General features: G+C 37.0%; 1 protein-coding gene across 1 annotated transcript in view; it reads left to right on the forward strand.

The window, feature by feature from the left end:
• Window positions 1-24238, forward strand: part of LOC308641430 (uncharacterized protein) — a gene marked incomplete at its 5' end in the record, with an annotated part of 439363 nt that overhangs the window by 121157 nt on the left and 293968 nt on the right. The window contains one exon of the mRNA XM_081280078.1: window positions 2543-2808. Coding sequence (XP_081136204.1) covers window positions 2543-2808 — 266 coding nt within the window. The remainder of the gene's footprint in view (window positions 1-2542; window positions 2809-24238) is intronic.

Raw genomic sequence — 24238 nt, forward strand, 5'->3', positions numbered from 1 at the left:
TAAATGAAAATGAGACAAAAAATGGATAAAAATGTTCTGTTGTTGTATTTCTTCTAGTTCTAAGTAGTGGTAATACTAATCATGTTCACCCATTGGTAACTGAGATTTAGTGTCATTGAGATATTATGAAAACAAATTAACTCATGCACTATTCAGAAAAGACCAAATTCTTGAATCTCTGATTTAGAATTCTGAGTACTATAATATCCCTCCTACTTCACAGTGATAAAACTTGAAAAGCAAGTGAACTAGCTGTTTTTATAACTCTATACCAAATAATGTTAAGACTCTAACCAATGAAAAGGGCACATGAATGGGGCACCCACAGTTTCCCTGGTTTCTGCCTGAGGAAAGTTTCTTTTTCATAGCACCCAAAGAGAGTTGGAGCAGAATATTCAGCTCTCAGTGGGCTGAGAAAGCAAGTCTCAATGTTTATGGCTACCAAGTAGCTGGATTGGGGATCAAAGGATTAAAGGAAATCTCAGAGCACAGCAGGTGACCAACAATTCCCCTGGAGGGTCACTGTAGTTTTTGCAATGAAATACAAGTTGCATATGCACAAGAGAGAAGGTGCATCCAGCAGATTCTAACTGTTGCATGACTGAGGAATGAATCCAGATAGAGATAATTTTTCAGGGCCAGGAGGGATGGGAATCATTGCTCTGCTATAAAGGGAAATTTTACCCAAGCTCATTAGATATTTGACTAACTTAGGAATTGCTAACACCACACCAGAACGAAGACCAAAACCCAAACACTATTCCTTAAAAAAACACTCATGTAAATCAGTGAAACAATATAAATGCTCAAGAAAACCTGATAGTTGTTTGTTGTAACAAAATTTACTACCCTTTAAATAAATACAGCATAGCTCAGATTCCCCATATCCTTAAAACATGTCATTTAACATACCTAGTCTATAATTAAAAATTAGTAGGAATGGAATTTGTAATTTATTAAAAATAAAAAATTAAAGAAGACCCAAAAATCATTTCCACAAACATGTATATGAAAGAAGTAAGTAATCAATAAAATCAATGAGATCCACTTATGTATACAATTTTTATAAATCAGCTAATATAAATTTAAATTTAAAAATAAAGTTAATGAATCTAGAATATCACCAAATGCATTTAAGATAAAGAATACTAATTTTCAATGGGTCAAAGAAAGTCAAAAATAAAATTATGTTTTCAATGAAACCTCAAAATTTGAAAATGAAGGTGAGCTGTTCTTACACAAAAATATACAGTGAAAAATTATGGTTAAAAATAAAGAAGATAGGAGGGTTTGGTGGTCTAGTCCTGTAGTCCCAGTGACTTTGGAGGTTTAAGATGGAGTACTGTAAGTTCGAGGCCAGCCTCAGCAATTTAGTGAGGACCTCAGAACTCAGTGAGGAACTGTCTCAAAATATAAAATAAAATAAAATAAATGTAAAAGCTTGTAGATGTGGCTCAATGGTTAAGCACACCTGGGTTCTATCTCCAGTAACAGAAAAAAAAATCAATATTTAAAAAATTACTTTATAGGCGGGCGATTTCTCTGCACGGCGGGAAGCAGTACCTGGTCGGTGGACCGCCCCGTGGATGGAGTCTGGGACGCGCCCGGGATTACAGCGAAGCGGATTCTGGAGGCTCCTGCCAGTGGCGCACTGGCCGCACTGAGTGCTGAGTTCCAGCTTTGAAACAGAGGAGAGAACCGGTCCAGTTCGATTCCCGACACAGGTCGGAACACGGAGGAGGACAGCAGCCACCATCATGGAGAGCTGATGCAATCATCCCTGTTTTCTACTGATCTCAGCTCATTCAACTATGGAACAGGTGATTCCAGGCTGGTATTTGCCTGCGTCTCGCAGACAGATCGCTCAGGCTCGGGACTGGAAAACCTGAGGAGAATACTCTTTGGGCCTCACCCCTGGCAAGGCGGGCGCCGGACTTTGAGCGGCCAGATTCTAGTTCCCCGGGTTGCTTTGGCCCAGGGCGGGAGATCCTTCGGGGACTCCAGGCGGAGGCCAGTTACAAGTGGATTGTGCGATGAGGGGCGGCGTGGCTCTAACTCCTGGAACAGTTTTGGCTCGGGGCCAGGGAACCCGCGGGGACTGCGTCTTTGACCCTGCCCCTGGCTGAGCGTACACTGAGCTGGGAGAGGTTGGAGCTGCCAGGCTCAGGCTCCTGGGGCTGCTTAGGCCTGAGGCTGGGGTACCTCTGTGGAGCCTGCTCCTAGCAGAGTGTGGCAGGGATCGGAGAGGCTGGGTTCTGGCTCCCGTGGCTGCTTGAGCCCAGGGCCGCGGAGCCTGCGGGGACCGCGAGCTGAGGCCAGCCACAAGTGAAACTTGCGATGAGGAGCAGCGGGACTCTGTCTCCCGGAACAGTTTTGGCCCGGAGCTGGGGAGCCCGCAGGAAGTGCGTCTTAGACTCTGCTCCCAGCGGAGCGTGCACCGAGCAGGGAGAGTCTGGTGCGGCCAGGCTTGGGCTCCCGGGGCTGCTTTGGCCTGGGATTGGGGAACCCGCGGCGGTTGCTCTGAGGAGCCTGCTCCTAGCAGAACGTGGCGGGGATCGGAGAGACCGGCTCCTGGCTCCCGAAGCGGCTCTGGCTCAGGGTTGTGGATCCTACAGGGACTGCTTCTTGGTCCCGGTCCTGCTGGGTGCTGCGGGGGCCTGGGGGGCAGAGTGGAGCTGCCTCCTGCGCCCAGAGCAGGCTAAGGGTCCCGCCGGTGTGGTATCGCGACACCCCAACTGCAGCTGGGGCCGAGGAGAGTAGCCGCCCACGCCTGGAACAGGACCAGCGACCCAACGGCAGGGTAGCCAAGTCAACCCACTTGGAGTGGAGACCGTGAAGAGCCGCCGTCTGATCCTGCAAGGTAGGCAGTCCTGCGTCCCACTGGCAGGACAGGCTCGGCAGCCTGCCAGTGTGGTGGACGAGTAGCATTGAGGCAGTCACGTCACACTGGTTGGAGTGGGGGTTAAACAGAGCCGCCGCCAGCGTCCGGAAGGAGCCCAGAAACCCGTTGGAGAGGCAGTTAGGTACCCCCACTGGGAGTGGGGGTTGAGCAGAACTGCCGCCCAGGCCTGCAGAGTGGGCAGATCTGAGACCCACTGGCGGAACAGGCTTGGAGGCCGACCAGCGTGGTAGACACGTCACATCAATTGAAGTAGGGGTGGAGAAGAGCTGCCGCCCACATCCGGATAGGACCAACGATCCGAGGACGTGGTAGGAACGTCACCGCAATTGGAGTGGGGGCAGAGTAGAGCAGCCACCCGTGCCCGCAGTGTGGGCAGACCTACGACCAACCAGCATAGTGGATAGATCACCCTGATTAGAGGAGGAGCACAGCCACTACCCGCCCTACAAGAGAGATATCCCAACTATACAAGAGCAATATAAATAAACAGGGGGAAAAATTTCAAAAACACAACAGTTTCACCAATCAGAAAGAAATGCAAGCAATATGAAAAGACAAGGAAAGAAAGGACCACAAGCAATGCAGGTCAACTCAACTCTAGAAGAGGTAATAGCTGCAACAGATGGAATGTCAGATAAAGAGTTCAGGATATACATGCTTCAGATGATCTGGACTCTCAAGGAAGACATGAGACAGCAAAATCAGACAATGAAAGATCACATTGACAAGGAACTACAGAAACAAATCCAGGAAGTAAAAGATCAATTTCACAGGGAGTTAGAAGTAATAAAAAACAAACAAATAGAAATCCTAGAAATGCAGGAAGCAATAAACCAACTTAAAACCTCAATTGACAATACTACCAGCAGAATAGATCACTTAGAAGATAGAACATCAGACAATGAAGACAAAGTATTTCAACTTGAAAAGAACATAGACAGTTCAGCAAGACTGCTAAGAAACCATGAACAGAACATTCAAGAATTATGGGATAACATTAAAAGACCAAACTTAAGAGTCATTGGGATACAGGAGGGCACAGAGCTCCAAACCAGAGGAATGAACAATCTATTCAATGAAATAATACGAGAAAACTTCCCAGACTTGAAGTATGAAACGGAATCCCATATCCTAGAAGCCTACAGGACGCCGAAAGTGCAAAATCATAAGAGATCCACACCTAGACACATTATAATGAAGATGCCCAACATACAGAATAAGGAGAGAATTTTAAAAGCTACAAGAGAAAGAAAGCAGATTACATTTAGGGGCAAACCAATCAGGATAACAGCTGATCTCTCAACACAGACTCTGAAAGCTAGAAGATCCTGGAATAACATTTTTCAAACACTGAAAGACAATGGGCTCCAACCAAGAATCGTGTATCCGGCGAAATTAAGCTTCAGGATGGAAGATGAAATTAAAACCTTTCACGAGGGGCTGGGGATGTGGCTCAAGCGGTAGCGCGCTCGCCTGGCATGCGTGCGGCCCGGGTTCGATCCTCAGCACCACATACCAACAAAGATGTTGTGTCCGCCGAGAACTAAAAAATAAATATTAAAAATTCTCTCTCTCTCTCTCTCTCTCTCTCTCTCTCTCTCTCTCTTCCCTCTCTCACTCTCTCTTTAAAAAAAAAAACTTTCACGATAAACAAAAGTTAAAAGAATTCGCAGCTAGAAAACCATCTCTTCAAAAAATCCTTGGCAAAACATTACAGGAAGAGGAAACTGAAAATAACATTGAAAACCATCAGTGGGAGGTAGGACAGTAAAGGGGGGAAAGTAATCAAAGAGGAAAACTAATCAGGTTTAGTAACATAAATAAACAAATATGACTGGAGGAACAAACCAAATCTCAATAATAACCCTAAATGTTAATGGCTTAAACTCACCAATTAAGAGACACAGGCTAGTCGAATGGATCACAAAACAAGATCCAACAATATGTTGCCTACAGGAGATGCATTTGATAGGAAAAGATATACATAGCCTGAAGGTGAAAGGCTGGGAAAAATCATTCCACTCATATGGACTGCGGAAACAAGCAGGAGTGTCCATACTCATATCAAACAAAATAGATTTCAAGCCAAAGTTAATCAAAAAGGATAAAGAGGGACACTACATACTGCTCAAGGGAACCATACACCAACAAGACATAACAATCATAAATATATATGCCCCAAACAATGGTGCAGCTACGTTCATCAAGCAAACTCTTCTCAAGTACAAGAGTCTAATAGACCACCATACAATAATCATGGGAGACTTCAACACACCTCTCTCACCACTGGACAGATCTTCCAAACAAAAGTTAAATAAGGAAACTATTGAACTCAACAACACAATTAACAACCTAGACTTAATTGACATATATAGAATATACCACCCAACATCAAGTAGTTACACTTTTTTCTCAGCAGCACATAGATCCTTCACAAAAATAGATCATATATTATGTCACAGGGCAACTCTTAGACAATATAAAGGAGTAGAAATAATACCATGCATCTTATCTGATCATAATGGAATGAAACTAAAAATCAATGATAAAAGAAGGAAGGAAAAATCATGCATCACTTGGAGAATGAACAATAGGTTACTGAATGATCAATGGGTTATAGAAGACATTAAGGAGGAAATTAAAAACTTCTTAGAGTTAAATGAAATCACAGACACAACATATCAGAATCTATGGGACACATTGAAAGCAGTTTTAAGAGGAAAATTCTTTGCTTGGAGCGCATTCCTTAAAAAAAGAAAAAACCAACAAATAAACGATCTCATATATCATCTCAAAATCCTAGAAAAAGAAGAGCAAAACAACAGCAAAAGAAGTAGAAGGCAAGAAATAATTAAAATCAGAGCTGAAATTAATGAAATCAAAACAAAAGAAACAATTGAAAAAATTGACAAAACCAAAAGTTGGTTCTTTGAAAAAATAAATAAAATCGACAGACCCTTAGCCATGTTAACGAAGAGAAGAAGAGAGAGAACCCAAATTACTAGCATACGGGATGAAAAAGGCAATATCACAACAGACACTTCAGAAATACAGAAGATAATCAGAAATTACTTTGAATCCTTATACTCCTATAAAATAGAAGATAGTGAAGGCATCGATAAATTTCTTAAGTCATATGATCTGCCCAGATTGAGTCAGGAAGATATAGACAGCCTAAACAGACCAATAACAATAGAAGAAATAGAAGAAACCATCAAAAGACTACCAACTAAGAAAAGCCCAGGACCGGACGGACGGGTATACAGCAGAGTTTTACAAAACCTTTAAAGAGGACCTAACACCAATACTTTTCAAGCTATTTCAGGAAATAGAAAAAGAGGGAGAACTTCCAAATACATTCTACGAGGCCAACATCACCCTGATACCTAAACCAGACAGAGACACTTCAAAGAAAGAAAACTACAGACCAATATCTCTAATGAACCTAGATGCAAAAATCCTCAATAAAATTCTGGCAAATCGGATTCAAAATCGTATCAAAAAAATTATACACCATGATCAAGTAGGATTCATCCCTGGGATGCAAGGCTGGTTCAATATACGGAAATCAATAAATGTTATTCACCACATCAATAGACTTAAAAATAAGAACCATATGATCATCTCGATAGATGCAGAAAAAGCTTTCGACAAAGTACAGCATCCCTTTATGTTCAAAACTCTAGAAAAATTAGGGATAACAGGATCATACCTCAACATTGTTAAAGCAATCTATGATAAGCCACAGGCCAGCATCATTCTGAATGGAGAAAAATTGAAGGCATTCCCTCTAAGATCTGGTACAAGACAGGGATGCCCTCTCTCACCACTTCTGTTCAACATAGTCCTCGAAACACTGGCCTGAGCAATTAGACAGACGAAAGAAATTAAAGGCATAAAAATAGGAAAAGAAGAACTTAAATTATCACTATTTGCAGACGATATGATTCTATACCTAACAGACCCAAAAGGGTCTACAAAGAAACTATTAGAGTTAATAAATGAATTCAGCAAAGTTGCAGGATATAAAATCAACACGCATAAATCAAATGCATTCCTGTATATCAGCGACAAATCCTCTGAAACGGAAATGAGGACAACTACTCCATTCACAATATCCCCCCCAAAAATAAAATACCTGGGAATCAACCTAACAAAAGAGGTGAAAGACCTATACAATGAAAACTACAGAACCCTAAAGAGAGATATATAAGAAGACCTCAGAAGATGGAAAAATATACCCTGTTCATGGATAGGCAGAACTAACATCATCAAAATGGCGATATTACCAAAAGTTCTCTATAAGTTCAATGCTATCGCAATCAAAATCCCAACAGCATTTCTTGTAGAAATAGATAAAACAATCAGGAAATTCATATGGAATAATAAAAGACCCAGAATAGCAAAAACAATGCTAAGCAGGAAGTGTGAATCAGGTGGTATAGCGATACCAGACTTCAAACTATACTACAGAGCAATAGTAACAAAAATAGCATGGTACTGGTACCAAAACAGGCGAGTGGACCAATGGTACAGAATAGAAGACACAGTAACCAATCCACAAAACTACAACTATCTTATATTTGATAAAGGGGCTAAAAGCATGCAATGGAGGAAGGATAGCATCTTCAACAAATGGTGCTGGGAAAACTGGAAATCCATTTGCATCAAAATGAAACTGAATCCCTTTCTCTCGCCATGCACAAAAGTTAACTCAAAATGGATCAAGGAGCTCGATATTAAATCAGAGACATGGCGTCTGATAGAAGAAAAAGTCGGCTATGATCTACATACTGTGGGGTCAGGCTCCAAATTCCTCAATAGGACACCCTTAGCGCAAGAGTTAACAACCAGAATCAACAAATAGGACTTACTCAAACTAAAAAGTTTTCTCTCAACAAAAGAAACAATAAGAGAGATAAACAGGGAGCCTACATCCTGGGAACAAATCTTTACCCCACACACTTCAGATAGAGCCCTAATATCCAGAGTATACAAAGAACTCAAAAAATTAGATAATAAGATAACAAATAACCCAATCAACAAATGGGCCAAGGACCTGAACAGACACTTCTCAGAGGAGGACATACAATCAATCAACAAGTACATGAAAAAATGCTCAACATCGCTAGCAGTCAGAGAAATGCAAATCAAAACCACCCTAAGATACCATCTCACTCCAGTAAGATTGGCAGCCATTAAGAAGTCCAACAACAACAAGTGCTGGCGAGGATGCGGGGAAATGGGTACACTTGTTCATTGTTGGTGGGACTGCAAAATGGTGCAGCCAATTTGGAAAGCAGTATGTAGATTTCTTGGAAAGCTGGGAATGGAACCACCATTTGACCCAGCTATTCCCCTTCTTGGTCTATTCCCTAAAGACCTAACAAGAGCATGCTACAGGGACACTGCTACATCCATGTTCATAGCAGCACAATTCACGATAGCAAGATTGTGGAACCAACCTAGAAGCCCTTCAATAGATGAATGGATTAAAAAAATGTGGCATTTATACACAATGGAGTATTACTCTGCATTAAGAAATGACAAAATCATAGAATTTGGAGGGAAATGGATGGCATTAGAGCAGATTATGCTAAGTGAAGCTAGCCAATCCTTAAAAAACAAATGCCAAATGTCTTCTTTGATATAAGGGGAGTAACCAAGGACAGGGTAGAGATGAAGAGCTGGAGAAGAAGATTAACATTAAACAGGGATGATAGGCAGGAGGGAAAGGGAGAGTTAAGGGAAATTGCATGGAATTGGAAGGTGAGCCTCAGGGTTATACACAATTACATATAAGAGGAAAGGAGGAGTAGGAGAGAAATTATATAAGTGTAAGAAACGATTTTCAGTAGAGGGGGTGGAGAGAGAGAAGGGGAGGGGAGGGGAGGGGAGGGGAGGGGGGATAGTGGAGAATGGGATAGACAGCAGAATACATCAGTCACTAGAAAGGCAATTTGTAAATCAATGGAAATGTAACTGATGTGACACAGCAATCTGTATACGGGGTAAAAATGGGAGTTCATAACCCACTTGAATCAATCTGTGAAATATGGTATATTAAGAACTATGTAATGTTTTGAACAACCAACAATAAAATAATAATAAAAAAATAAATAAAAAAATTACTTTATATATAAATTATTAAATGAAATAAAAAGACAAAAAAGCAGGAGAAGAAGGAGACCAAAAGAAGAGGGGGAGAAATGTAGTAAAACAAAGAGGAGGAGGAGCATAAAAGAAGATTAAAAAAATATTTCTTTTCTAACTAAAAACACAGAAAAAGGAGAGAAAAAACCTACCCAAAGTTGATGATATAAAGGAAATAAAAATATAAAAACCAAAAAACAAACAAAATATAGAAAACAAGCACATAATGACAAAATTAATAAAGCATAAACATGCTTGTTGAAACATGGATGTCATTAAAATTTTTTAAGATCATTAGAAAATATATGAAATGTAAGTTGTGAACATCAGTACTGAAAGAGGAGATGGTCTGTTGCATTTTATATTAAAGATACACAAAATAATATTATAAACAAATTGATGCCAATATATTTTATAAATTAAATACAAATATACAAGCTACTTGAAAAAATGTCTAACCATTCTAACCAAATAAGAATTAAAAAATGAACTCTGTATCATATACATTATGTACCTCAAATTTTAAATTAATGGAAATTCTTTTAAAATGTAAGTTTTAAGCCAATATGTTTTCATGTCAAGATCATTGTACTGTCATGTGTAACTAATTAAAACAAAAAAAAAATACTCTTACAAACTTAAGCAAGCAGTAATCTAAACCTTATGACAAAATATGTTTTTATGATTTCATTCAATTTTATAAGTTAATGTAAACTTCTTCCATTTTTTTGCTTAGTTTTTTTTTTTTGGAATAACACTTCTTTTATATAATAAACCATCATTGATGATGAAATACTATCCTTTTGTTAAATATTTTTGCATACATATTTTTCAGGCATTATGGTGTGTCCTTTCTTTTAAGTTCACTTTTATGTTTTTACTAGATTTGATACAGGCCTGATAAATGAATCTCCAAACTCAGGCTCCATCTTGGGACATTGAAACTGCTGTCCTAGTCTCCTTCACATGATAGCCTTCACCTGGGGATCCCAGACAGGATCTGGAGACAGCTGTCAGCCACAATACTGTATGCCACAGAGCTGCATCTCTGAACATGCTGCCCAATGCCACTGCTGGGCCCAACCCAACACCCCACTTCTGAAACCAACCACCTCCATCTTAGGATACTTTGTTACCAATTTAGGTTATCCTTATCACCACCATCACAACTTTAATTGAGGCAACTCTCAGTTTGGGACACTGGCTGGGGCCTAGAAGCAATATCAAGGTACCTATAATCCCCCAACTCCCCCCTTTCCCCCGCAGCCACTAACACAGTGCATGCAGCTACATAGCCTGTCCATAGCTCACAAAGACTGGTCCTGACCGCCTGATACAAATACCTCTCCACCAGGTGTGCAGGCCCCAGAGTGCATCACTGAAGACCTCCAGAGAGAAAGATTCCTGTTTGGGAAGTAGAAAGGGAGGGGGTGAGTGAAATATAGTTCACAGACTAAATTAGAGACTAGAAATTGTGAGATCTACAGGCCATACAAGGAGTTAATACTAGGCGCCTGCATCACAGGAGTACGACCCAAGGCGATCCTTGGGGTGCAGTCTCTCAATGGGGAAGGTCAAGTGCTGTACCACACCTCCAGGAGTTCTGCACCCAAAACCAGTCTTCCCAAACTAATAACCTTCACCATCCTGAGTTTGGAGATACCAACAAACAAGAGATAACCCCACCTATTGGATAAAAAGTGAAGCAGAAAATATACTAAACTCCAACACAACAATTATTTAATATTCCTTTAAGATTTTACTTTTATTTTTATTTCTTTTCTTTACTTTTTTCTCTCTCTTTTCTCCCTCCCTGACATCCCTAACATTTGTGAAACCAAGTATTTTTTATGGATTAAGCTACAGAGGCCTGGGATATCTGAATAGTATATTACAGTTGTGTTATAGATTCTTTTATCTCCTATTATTAAATTTTTAATTTTTATGTGTGTTTGGTTTATGTACTCTCTCTATTGTCTTCCCACTTACTTGTCTCCCTAAAATTACTTTCTCTTCTTTCTTCTGCTAATAGGCAACTTCTTTTGATTCCTTTTTCATGCTTTCTAAGATCTAACAACTCTATATTCTCACTTCCTACTCCTAAATATCTCATCCTACACCCCACCCCCAGTTCTCTCTTTGTCCACCATCAAAAACTGTAAACCCTTTTGCAAACATACTATTTATATTGTAGATGATAAGCAAACTCACCATTGATGTATATTGTGACAAAACCATAAATGTCTTAACAGGAGCTATATGGCTTAAGGCTGTATGCTCTTCATATTGGGATGTGTTAATATCAATCTCCCACTTAAAGGAAATGTTTTGGAGCCCTGCAGGGACACCATAAATGTATAAGGGTATAAACTGTAGCACCTAAGGTCTGCATTACTAGAAGGAAAGACACATAAACAACATGAAAAGAACAAGGGAACAAAGTGCTCCAAACAAACCAACATACTACATTATTAGAAATCATGGCCAGCACAACAGAAGAAATGTCAGGGAAGGCATTCAAGATGTACATAATCAAAATGTTCTGCAAATTAAAGGAAGATATAAGAGAGCAAATACAAGCAGCAAAAGATCATGTTGATAAAAAGCCATATAATCAAATACAGGAAGCAAAGGTTTACTTCAATAAGGAAATACAAATTCTAAAAAACAAACAAACAAACAAGAACAAACAAACAAACACAGAAATCCTTTAATGAAGGAAAGAATAAACCAAATTAAAAACTCAATAGAAAACTTCAAGATGGTGGGCCAGAAAGAGGCAGCATCCTGTGTTGCTCCGTGACCCAGATCTCACCTAGTCAGGATACAACATCTCAGAGAGTGTGAGAGGAATACTATACAGCGGATTTTCACATAAATCACCAGCATTGTGGACCCCCCCCCCCCCGCATGGAAATCAGAGCCTCTACATTTGAGTAGAACTCCAGACTCCAGACCTAAAGCCCACAGTTCTAGCTCATACACAGCTCTCAAGTGGCATGACAGAATCACCTATCAGCACCTCTGCAGAATTTAAGACTGTGCATTGCTCCCACGCAGGTCAGTGGGCTGCTACCTATCCACAACACAAGGCCATCGCCCAGCTCCCCCCAACTCACCAGACACCCCGGAACAAAGTTAATCAAAAGGGATAAAGATGGACATTACATACTGCTCAAGGGAACCACACACCAACAAGACATAACAATCATAAATATATATGCCTCAAACAATGCTGCAGCTATGTTCATCAAACAAACTCTTCTCAAGTTCAAGAGTCAAATTGACCACAACACAATAATCTTGGGTAACTTTAACACACCTCTATCACTACTGGATAGATCTTCCAAACAAAAGTTGAATAAAGAACCTATAGAACTCAATAACACAATCAATAACTTAGACTTGACTGACATATATAGAATATTTCAACCTGTATCTAGCGGATACACTTTCTTCTCAGCAGCATATGGATCCTTCTCTAAAATAGACAATATACTATGCCACAAAACAACTCTTAGCAAATACAAAAAAGTAGAGATACTAACATGCATTTTATCAGATCATAATGGAATGAAATTGGAAATCAATGACAAAATTTAAAAAATGAAAATTTCTCCATCACATGGAGACTAAACAATATGATACTGAATGAACAATGGGTCACAGAAGACATCAAGGAGGAGATTAAAAAATTAGTAGAGGTAAATGAGAACATAAACACAACATATCGAAATCTCTGGGACACTATGAAAGCAGTACTAAGAGGAAAATTTATTGCATGGAGTTCATTCCTTAAAAGAAGAAAAAGTCAACAAATAAATTTCCTCACTTTAATCTCAAAGCCATAGAAAAAGAAGAACAAATCAGTAGAAAAATCAGTAGAAGGCAAGAAATAATTAGAGCTGAAATCAATGAAATAGAAACAAAAAAACCTTAAAAAATTGACAAAAAAACACATGGTTCTTAGTAAAAATAAATAAAATTGACATATCCTTAGTCACACTAACAAAGAGAAGGAGAGAAAGAATTCAAATTACCAGCATACGTGATAAAAAGATTATATCACAACAGACACTACAGAAATACAGAAGATAATTAGAAATTATTTTGAAAATTTATACTCCAATAAAACAGAAGACATTGAAGTCATTCATAAATTTCTTAAGTCATATGATTTGCCCAGATTGAGTCAGGAAAATATACACAATTTAAACAGACTAATATTAGGTGAGGAAATAGAAAATGCCATCATAAGCTTACCAACCAAGAAAAGCCCAGGACTGAATGGATACACAACCAAGTTCTATAAGGCTTTTAAAGAAGAACTAATACTAATACTTTTCAATTAATTTCAGGAAATAGAAAAAGAGGGAGCACTCATTCTATGAGGCCAATATCACCCTGATCCCCAAACCAGGCAAAGACACCTCAAAGAAAGAAAACTTCAGACCAATATCTTTAATGAACATAGATGCAAAAATTCTCAGTAAAATTCTGGCAAATCTAATACAAAAACCTATCAAAAACATCATGTGCCATGATCAAGTGGGATTCATCCCAGAGATGCAAGGTTGGTTTAATATACAGAAATTTAAAAATATAATTCATCACATCAATACACTTAAAGATAAGAACCATATGATCATTTCAATAGATGCAGGAAAAGCATTTGACAAAATACAACACCACTTTATTTAAAAACACTAGAAAAACGTGGGATAACAGAAACTTTTCTCAACATTGTAAGGGCTATGTACCCTAAGCCTCAGGCCGACATCATTCTAAATGGAGAAATATTGAAGGCATTCCCTCTAAAATCTGGAACAACACAGGGATGCCCTCTTTCACCACTTCTATTCAACATAGTTCTTGAAACACTGGTCAGAGCAATTAGACAGATGATGAAATAAAAGGGATATGTATAGGAAAAGAAGAACTTAAATTAGCACTATTTGCTGACAATATGATTCAATAATTAGAAGACCCAAAAAACTTCATCATGAAACTTCTAGAACTAGTGAATGATTTCAGCAAAGTAGCAAGATATAAAATCAACACTGATAAATCAAAGGCATTTCTGTATATCAGTTACAAATCTCTGAGAAGAAAATGAGGAAAACTAACTCATTCACAATAACCTCAAAAAATAAGATACTTGGGAATCAACTTAACAAAAGAGGTGAAAGATCTACACAATGAAAACTATATAACCCTAAAGAGAAAAATCAAAGAAGACTTTAGAAGATGGAAAGATCTACCTTGCTCTTGGACAGAAAGAATAAATGCTACCAAAAGCACTATACAGATTTAAGGCAATTTTGATCAAAATCCTCATGACATTCCTCATAGAAATAGAAAAAGCAATCATGAAATTCATCTGAAAAATTAAGAGACCCAGAATAGTTTAAGCAATCCTTAGCAAGAAGAGTGAAGCTGGTGGCATTGCTATGCCAGAACTTGAACTACAGAGCAATAGTAACAAAAATAGCATGGTATTCCCACCAAAACAGAATGGTAGACCAATGGTACAGAATAGAGGACAGAGACTATCCCACAAAATTACAATTATCGTCTATTAGACAAAGGTGCCACAAACATGCACTGGAGAAAAGATAGCCTCTTAACAAATGGTGCTGGGAAAACTGGAAATCCATATGCAACAAAATGAAATTAAACCCATATCTTTCACCATGCACAAAACTTAACTCAAAATAAATCAATGGCATAGGAATTAAACCAAAGACTTTGTGTCTAATATAAAATAAAGTAGACCCTAATCTTCATCATGTGGAATTAGGCTTCAACTTCCTTAATAAGATTCCTATAATGCAAGAATTAAAACCAAGAATCAATAAATGGGATGGAATCAAGCTAAAAAGTTTCTTCTCAGCAAAAGAAACAATCTGTGAGGTGAACAGAGAGCCTAAATCCTGGGAGCAAATCATTACTCCTCATACATCAGATAGAGCATTAATCTCTAGGGTATATAAAGAACACAAAAAGCTAAGCACTGAAAAAACAAATAAGCCAATCAACAAATGGGACAAGGACCTGAACAGAACACTTCTCAGAAGAGAATATACAATCAATCAACAAATATATATATATATATATATATATATATATATATATATATATATATATATATAAATTCTCATCATCTCTAACAATCATATAAATGCAAATCAAAACTACTCTAAGATATCACCTCACTCCAGTCAGAATGGCAGCTACTATGAAGACAAACAACAACAAGTGTTGGCTAGAATGTGGAGAAAAAGGTGCACTCATACATTGCTGGTGGGACTGCAAATTGGTGCAGCCAATATGGAAAGTAGTGTGGAGATTCCTTGGAAATCTAGGAATGGAACCACAATTTGACCCAGCTATTCCTCTCTTCAGCCTATTTTCAAAGGACTTAAAAATAGCATACTACAGGGACACAGCCAAATCGATGTTTATAGGAGCTCAATTCATAATCGCTAAACTGTGGAACCAACCTAGATGTCCTTCAGTGGATGAATGGATAAAAAAAAATGTGGCATATATACACAATGGAATTTTACTCAGCAATAAAAGGGAATAAAATGGCATTTGCAGGTAAATGGATGGCCTTGGAGAAGATAATGCTAAGTGAAGTTGGCCAATCTCCCAAAACATGATATAAGAAGGGTGACTCATAGTGGGGTAGGGAGGGGGAGCATCAGAGGAAAAAATGAATTCTAGATAGGCAGAGGTGTGGGAAGGAAGGGGAGGGGGCAGGGATTAGCAAGAATGGTCGAATGTGATGGACATCATTATCAAAAGTACATGTATGAAGACATGCATTGGGTCAACATACTTTATATACAAATAGAGATATGAAAAAATTGTGATATATATGTGTAATGCAAAAAAGTATATGTGTAAAGACATGAATTGGTGTGAAAATACTTTATATACAAAATATAAAAAATTATGCTATATATGTGTAATAAGAAATGTAATGCATTCCACAGTCATATAGTTTAAAAAATAAATCAATTAAATTAAAAAAAATAAAAAGTTGGGGCTTGGGTCGTGAGTCAGTGGCAAAGCACTTTCACAGCATGTTTGTGGCAATGAGTTCAATCCTCAGCACCACATATAAATAAATTAAAAAATAAAGTTACACCAACAACTAAGAAATTAAACAATAAATAAATAAATAAACTCAATAGAAAGCATCACTAACAGATTAAATCACTTGGAAGACAAAACCTCAGACAATGAAGACAAAATATATAATCTTGAAAATAAAGTGTTCCACACAGAGAAAATGGTAAGAAACCATGAGCCAAAGATTAAAAAATTATGGAATAACATGAAAAGACCAAATTTAAGAATTATTGAGATAGAGGAAGGCATTGTGTTACAAACCAAAGGAATGAACAATCTATTCAATGAAATAATATCAGAAAAATTTCCAAACATGAAGAATGAATTCGAAAATTAAATATAAGAAGCTTAGAGAACACAAAATGTACAAAATCACAACAGAGATAGAACAAGGCACATTATAATAAAAATGTCTAGCATAGCAAATAAGGAGAGAATTTTAAAAGCCAGAAGAAAAATGAATCAGATTACATATAAGGGAAACCATTTAGGATCCTTGCAGATTTCTCAACCCAGACACTCAAAGCTAGAAGAGCTTGGAATAATATATACCAAGCTCTGAAAGAAAATGGATGTTAACCCAGAATCTTATATCCAGCAAAATTAAACTTTAGATTTGATGATGAAATAAAATCCTTCCATGATAAACAAAAGTTAAAATAATTTACAACTAGAAAATGTGCATTTCAATATTACATGGCAAAACATTACATAAAGATGAAACTAAAAACAACAATAAAAATCAGCAAAGAAAGGTATTACAGAAAGGAAAAACCAATCAAAGGAGAAACCATGTTAGGTTAAAAACCATGATCAAGTAGGATTCATCCCAGGGATACAAGGTTTTTTCAAAATATGAAAATAAATAAATGTAACTCATCACATCAATAGACTTAAAGATAAGGATCATATGATCATTTCAAGAGATGCAGAAAAAGCACTTGACAAAATACAGCATCTCTTCATGTTCAAAACACTAGAAAAACTAGGGATGATAGTTTTTATATGAACATTGTAAAAGCTAGGTATGTTAAGCCCAAGGCCAACATCATTCTAAATGAAGAAAAATTGAAAGCATTCCCTCTACAAACTTGAACAAGAGAGGGATGTCCAACCTCAAAAAAAAATAATAATAAAATTGGGAATCAACTTAATGAAAGATGTAAAAGACCTCTATAATTACAACTATTGAGCACTTAAGAAAAAAATTAAAGAAGATGTTAGAAGACGGAAAATTTTTCCTTGTTCTTGGATAGACAGAACTAATATTGTCAGAATGACCATACTACCAAAAAACACTATACAGATTTAAGACAATGCCAAACAAAATTTCAATAACATTCCTCATAGAAATAGAAAAGCAACCATGAAATTCATCTGGAAAAATAAGAGACCCAGAATAGCCAAAGCAATCCTTAGCAAGAATAATGAAGCAAGTGACATCACAATACCAAATCTTAAATTACACTACAGGGCAATAGTAACAAAAACAGCATGCTGTTGGCACCAAAATAGACTTGTAGACCAATGTTATAGAACAGAGTATACAGATCCGAACCCACATAAATGCAGTTATCTCATACTAGACAAAGGTGCTAAAAACACATAAAGGAGAAAAGATAGCCTCTTCTGTGGCGAGCAATCCTTGAGCTATTTGAGAATCTTCACTTGGCCTTGAGCCAAGGAGATTTTGGTTTGGCATTACAAGCTATTTTGTGGTTCCTTCCACTTAATGGGTTGTGCAATGCATGTGACCTCAGTCTTGCTAAGAAGACTGATGTCATAGCTCTGGAGTTGGTTGTGACCCACTGGAACTGGACAGCCCACTTCTTAGCTTATTTTGTGAAGAACATTCTGTAGAAAGCCTTTCTATTCATTGAGAGTGATAGAACAGTGAAGCTACAGCAGCAATGATCACAACAAACACCAATGTCTTGGGTTCTGCCTGCCATTTAAAGAATCAGGACTCTTTAGAGAACTTATTGATTTCAGTTCTGGGAAATATTAGAACTTCAACAACAATAAAAAATAGCATAGCATGATATTAAAATTCTAGGAAATAAATAGATTTCCATGAGTTCATACTATTGTACATAATCAATAAGGCAAAAAAGTCAAGAGGGATAAGTGACAACTCTTCCTTTTGGAAGAATTTTAATAAAATAAGTATAGACTGAATGAGGAAAATAGAGTATTTCCATTAGCAATGTGACATCAAAAGTAATTACAGTAGGTAATTTTAGAAATGGATGGATGTTCCTCAAGAAACTGAAAACACAACTTCCTTATGATCAAGCTATCTCACTGGTGTGTGTGTGTGTGTGTGTGTGTGTGTGTGTGTGTGAACTAGGTACATGTATGTTTACACACACACACACACACACACACACACACACACACACATATATATATATATATATATATATATATATATATATATCTGAGCTATCTGTAATGAACTAAGGTGTCTGTAAATGAATGAGTGTGTAAAGAAAATATTCTTCATCTATAAAAAGACAAAACATTTAAGTGGGTTAAATGTTTCTTCCTTCCCTTTCCTTCTCTCCTTCTTCTCTCCCTCCTTCTTTCTTTCTTTCTACTACTATGGATTTCACAGGGGTAAACTCCACTGAACTACATCCTATTTATTTTTATATTTTGAGATAAGATATTTCTAATTTGCTGAAGCAGGCTTGAAATTTGCAAACCTCCTTCCTCAGCCTCCTGAGTAGTGGAATTTGCAATTCTCCTTCCTCAGCCTTCTGAGTAGCTGGAATTATATGCATATGTCACCATGCCCATTTTAAATGTTTTATTTATTAAACAAGCATTTTAAAAGTCAAATTTTTAGGAACAAAATGATGACAAAGGATTGGAGTAGCTAACTTTTATTTTGATAATTATCTTGATATTATGTTTTGAAGAGAAGAAAAATTCAAATCAGAAGAAATTCTTTATCTAAGTTACATCATATTACATTAAATTAAATAAATGTCTTTAGTAGGCATTTTTCTTCTTCCCCTCCACATACCCAGATATTTACTCTGCAACCTTTTAGAGAAAAGACATGTGGCCAAAGAGGGTGAAAATACCTATCCCAACTTTCTAGACATAACTAGAAAAATAAGTAAAACCTTCATTGAAGTAATTGAATTGGTTAAATACTGATTTCCCCCCTCATCTTTGTGGGCTCCAAGAATGCTAATCTAAATCAGCTTTTAGAAGGGCTCTTTAACCTCATGGGATTCCTAGCATCAATATGTATTGTCATTCAAACAAAAGCAGATCCTTCTACTACTAGATACCAGCATCACCTCCATATACTGCTATTTTGTTGGGGTGGAGTAGAGTGCCTGGTATTATGAGCCAGTACCCTTCTCCTTTTCTCTCCTTTGTGTTTATTTATTCTAACATTGGATTGGACTTCTTTCATGTGCTACTTGATTCTAATATCATGCCCATTTATTAAGCTCACTTTAGAATGCTAACACAGTTGCCTATATCCATTCCAATTTTTGCCTGCTTTACCAAGATCATAGTGCTCCCTTTCATATCAAAATTATTCTGTATGGATGATTAAATTAAGCAATTAGGATATTCAGAGATCACAGAAAATATAGAATTGTATAAAATTTTAGAGACTTAAAATGGCAAGGCATTTATTAAAGTTATCACAGAACATATTTTGAAACTTGGGATTCTGGTAGAGTATCAAACTTTGGACAGTAATGCCATTTCAGATACTTAGAGTTGTTCCAAATCACTCCACTATGGTAACTGTCCAAGATCATTTTGAATATGCCAAGTTATTATGTTCTGATTTAATTTCTAAATATGCAGGAGGAGGCCATATTTCCTAGCTATGATATAGTTTCCAGTAACCTATGACTAGCCAGATTTTCAGGCTGTGAGGTTGTTTCCAAATACTTTTAGGCATGCCAAAATTTTACACCCTGATTTAATTCTCAAATAGTTAAGAATATGCCAGATTGTGGGACTCTAAAATTATTGCCAGAATAGTTAATTTCTTGGGAGGGAAAAGCTCATATGAACAGATCACTTTAAAGTTACAGTCTTGCATGAAAATTTATATACTTGTCTTTTTCCCCAAAGGAGATCCTCATTATGTTTTTGTATTTATATTTATTCTGAAAACAGTTTTACCAATTAAAAAAAAATTACAGTTTCAAAATTATGGAAGCATACTAACCTAGGTGAATTAATAAGACCAATTCAAATTCAAAAATTTAAAAGTTAATTTATTAGTTTTCTACCTCCTATCAAATTCATTTCAATTTTTGACATTCTTATTTAAATTCATGCTGGTACAATGTTATCAATTCTCAAATTCAATCTATTACCTACTACTCCTCTGTGTACCTCTTCAATATGCAGTAAGTTGATAAAATTTTTAGATATTATTTGTTATGGTTTGAATGTGAGGTATCCCCCAAAAGCTCATGTGTGAGACTATGAAAGGAGATTCAGAGGAGAAATGATTGGGTTATGAGAGTATTAACCCAATCAGTGAATTAATACCCTGATGGGGTTTACTGAGTGGTAACTGAAGAGAGGTAGGGTGTGACTGAAGGAGGTGGGGCATTGGAGGCAAGGCTTTGGGTTATATATTTTGTATCTGGGGAGTGGACTATCTCTGCTCCTGATCATAATGTGAGCTGCTTTCCTCTGCCACACCCTTCTCCCACTGATGCTTGGAGCACTGAAGAATGGAGCCAGCTGCCCATGGACTGAGACCTCTGCTAATGTGAGCCCCCAAAGAAACTGTTCCTCTTCTACAATTGCTCTGGTCAGGTCTCTTAGTCAAAGCAGTGAAAATGCTGACTAAAACACTACTCAAACATTAACCATCAAATCAATGTATGGGTTTCTGTTCCCACTACAATTGTTATAAATTATATTTGTTCATCAATTCTGTGGAAATTCTTGATATGTCTTCTTAAAAGATATATGAAGATGAGTCAATCTGTCTAGGAAATCTATGGGTAGACACAAGATATAGACAGTTTCAGTCTTGAGAAGAATTATCTGGGGTCAAATTGGAGTGTTCCTTGCATGATTGGGGTGATGATAGTAATTATGTTTATTAACTAAGATTAATTGAATGATTACTGCATGCTTGGATATACTCCCAGTGGTGTTTTACCCAATGTGGAAATTGGAAACATAATAACCATCTAAAAACTAAAAAGCTATTAAAAATGATAAATCTATTAAGATGACTGATGCAAGTACATATTATATTAAATTGTGTACAAATATAAGTCAATTCCCAGAAAAAATCTATGTGATATAGAATTTCTTCTATCTTAGTTGGAAGAAATATGAAAAAAATATGTGTATAAAATCTTCAAGAATATTATAATAAGCATTGAATACATAATAAAGGGACATATTTTGGTATATTTTTATTAAGAATTCATACAGTTATACTAACTTGCCTCAATTTCTTTCTTTTAATATTGGAATTATGTTTTATTACTCTTTACTTTTTTTTATGGTATCCTAGATTGAGCCCAGGTTTGCTCTACTACAAAGCACCATCTCAGTTCTTTTTGCTTTTTATTTGGAGGCAAGGCCTCACTAAGTTGCCCAAATTGGCCTCAAAACTGAGATTCTTCTTCATCCTTCCAAGGGGCTGGGATTAGTTGTGTGGGAAATTAGTCATTGTGCCTGGCTTTGTTTGACCACTTTTAATTCTTGCATGTTTGCTCTTTGATTTGTTTTGGGTTCTATTTGTTATTTCACAAGGAGAATGTGTAAATGTTATTATTTTATGACTTTTGTTAAAATAGTAAAAAGCATTTACTATTATGAATTATTTTTCTTATTAACACTTTATTCAAAATTCTAAAAGTGTGTTAATTTTCTTTGTTTTCTTTATCTAAAGAAGATATAATTGCATTTTGAAATTTTAACTTAATGCAATAATTAAAATGGAGCTCCTATTAAACTAATTTTCTTGACATAAATTTTCAAGTAATTGAGGTTTCGTGTTGATTATGTGTAATTTTATTTAAATGGTTTGCCTTTTTTTAAACACATTAAAATAAGTCACTTTGAGAGCTCTTATGCTGTTTTGACAAATCTCTATTTATGTTTCTACATGTTCTGTGACCATTCAGTATTATAGTAACAATCTAAAGCCAGTCTGGATTCAATGCTATTATAATAGTTCTGAATGCCCATGTCCCAAAATGTTCATATGTAGGAATCTTAACTCCCAAGGTGATTGTAACAGGAAGTGGGGGGTTTACATTGTGGTTAGGTCATGAGGGTTAAAGCTCACCTAGTTAGGCTAGTACTCTAATAAAAAGACCCCAGAGCAGTAACTCGCCTCTTTCATAATGTGAGAACATAGCAAGAAGGCACCATCTATGAATCAGAAAGCAGGCTCATGTCAAACAACCAGTTCTGCCATTATTCATTAAATTCTCGTCTCCCCAAATGGAAAAAATTCCTACTGATTATAAGCTGTCAGGTTTATATTTTGTTATAGAAGCTTGAGTATACTAAGACAAATAATTCTGCAGTGAACTTTATTTTTATATTCATTAATTTTTTCATTGATTGATTATGAGATGGGTCTTGGTATGTTGTCCAGGTTGGTCTGATACTTGTGAACTCAAGGGATCCTCCAGCATCAGCTTGGCAAGTATCTGAAACTACAGAATGCACCCAGAACCTTTACTTTTGTTTAATTTTATAAAGAAATGTCACTACAACATACAATATATGTCTTTCTTTTGATTTTATTTTCTTACCCTTCACTTAGAGATACAGGATTTTCTTTGACTTCTTTTGTTTCTATTATCTATTATTGTATGCATATTACCTGATTGGCTTCCTCAAAATAAGAAAATATATATATCTTAAGAAAATGTTTTTGTCCTCTACTTATCTTTATTTTAAATTTTTTTGAAAATTAATCCCCTTTTCTCTTGTGCCCTTTAGGATAATGTTTCCCTAAAATGAACAATTTTTTATTGTTTTTTTCAGTTGTACATGACAGTAGAATCCTTTTTGAATCTACACATAAGCATACAAACATGGAATAGATCTTATTCTAACTCTGGCCTCAGTACCTCTTCTTCCCCTTTCCTTTCCCTAACCCCTGCTTCCTTCCCTCTATTGAAGTTTCTGACATTTACTCATAGTTATTTTTTGATTGTTTGTTTCAGAGATATTCTTTTCAAATTTGGCTACGTGGTACATTCTGCCAGATTTCTGTTCTCGTGACTAAAAGGCTCAGGGGTCGCTCTAGTTAGACTGGGCTGACTGGGCTGTGCAAAATAACCACACAAGAGACACAAATACCTTTTTTCTTTGGGGTCACTGTGACAGCTTCTCTGACCTTAAGAGTCTGCAGGAAGAGAGAGAGAGAGAGAGAGAGAGAGAGAGAGAGAGAGAGAGAGAGAACGCGCGCGCGCACATGCTGACCCCATTTATTGAAGAGAAGCTATTCAAATGAGGCAAGGGGTCAGGTTTCAGGGGGCTGAGTCTATCTTCATGATGTCCACTGTCAGCAGGTTGACTGACATCTGGGTAGGCCACACCCAAGGGCACAGTAAGAGAAGAGGACACACACAAAGCACTTCCATGGAAGAGTCTATCCTAAACAGGGCGAGGAGTTATATTACAAAGGAACAGGTGAGCATAGTTTCACCCATGGGGCTATAGGAAGACAAGCCTGGGCAGGAAGACACCAGTCACTCAAACCCTAGAAGAGCCGGGCAGTCTAGCAGCATGGGTGCCTAAGGCCACATTGCCCAGCAAGGGAGTTAACTTAGTCACAAGCGAGGTTGGTCTCCCACAACATTCCTTACTAAATGGTTAGATTTTTAACATCTTCTATCCTACTCAGCTTTACTAACCAAGCATGCTTTAGACTTCTGCTTTGTCAATTTTATCTGCTATCTTGGCATCTGGTACATAGTTTTTAATTCAGTGTTTTCTAAATTGTACAAGTTCACCTTTGATCCTATTGAAAAAAAAATGCTTTTAAATATTTGCTTCTGTCTTTAA

Source organism: Spermophilus citellus, assembly GCF_964194105.1.
Source record: "Spermophilus citellus genome assembly, chromosome: 1".
Classification (NCBI taxonomy): Eukaryota; Metazoa; Chordata; class Mammalia; order Rodentia; family Sciuridae; genus Spermophilus; species Spermophilus citellus.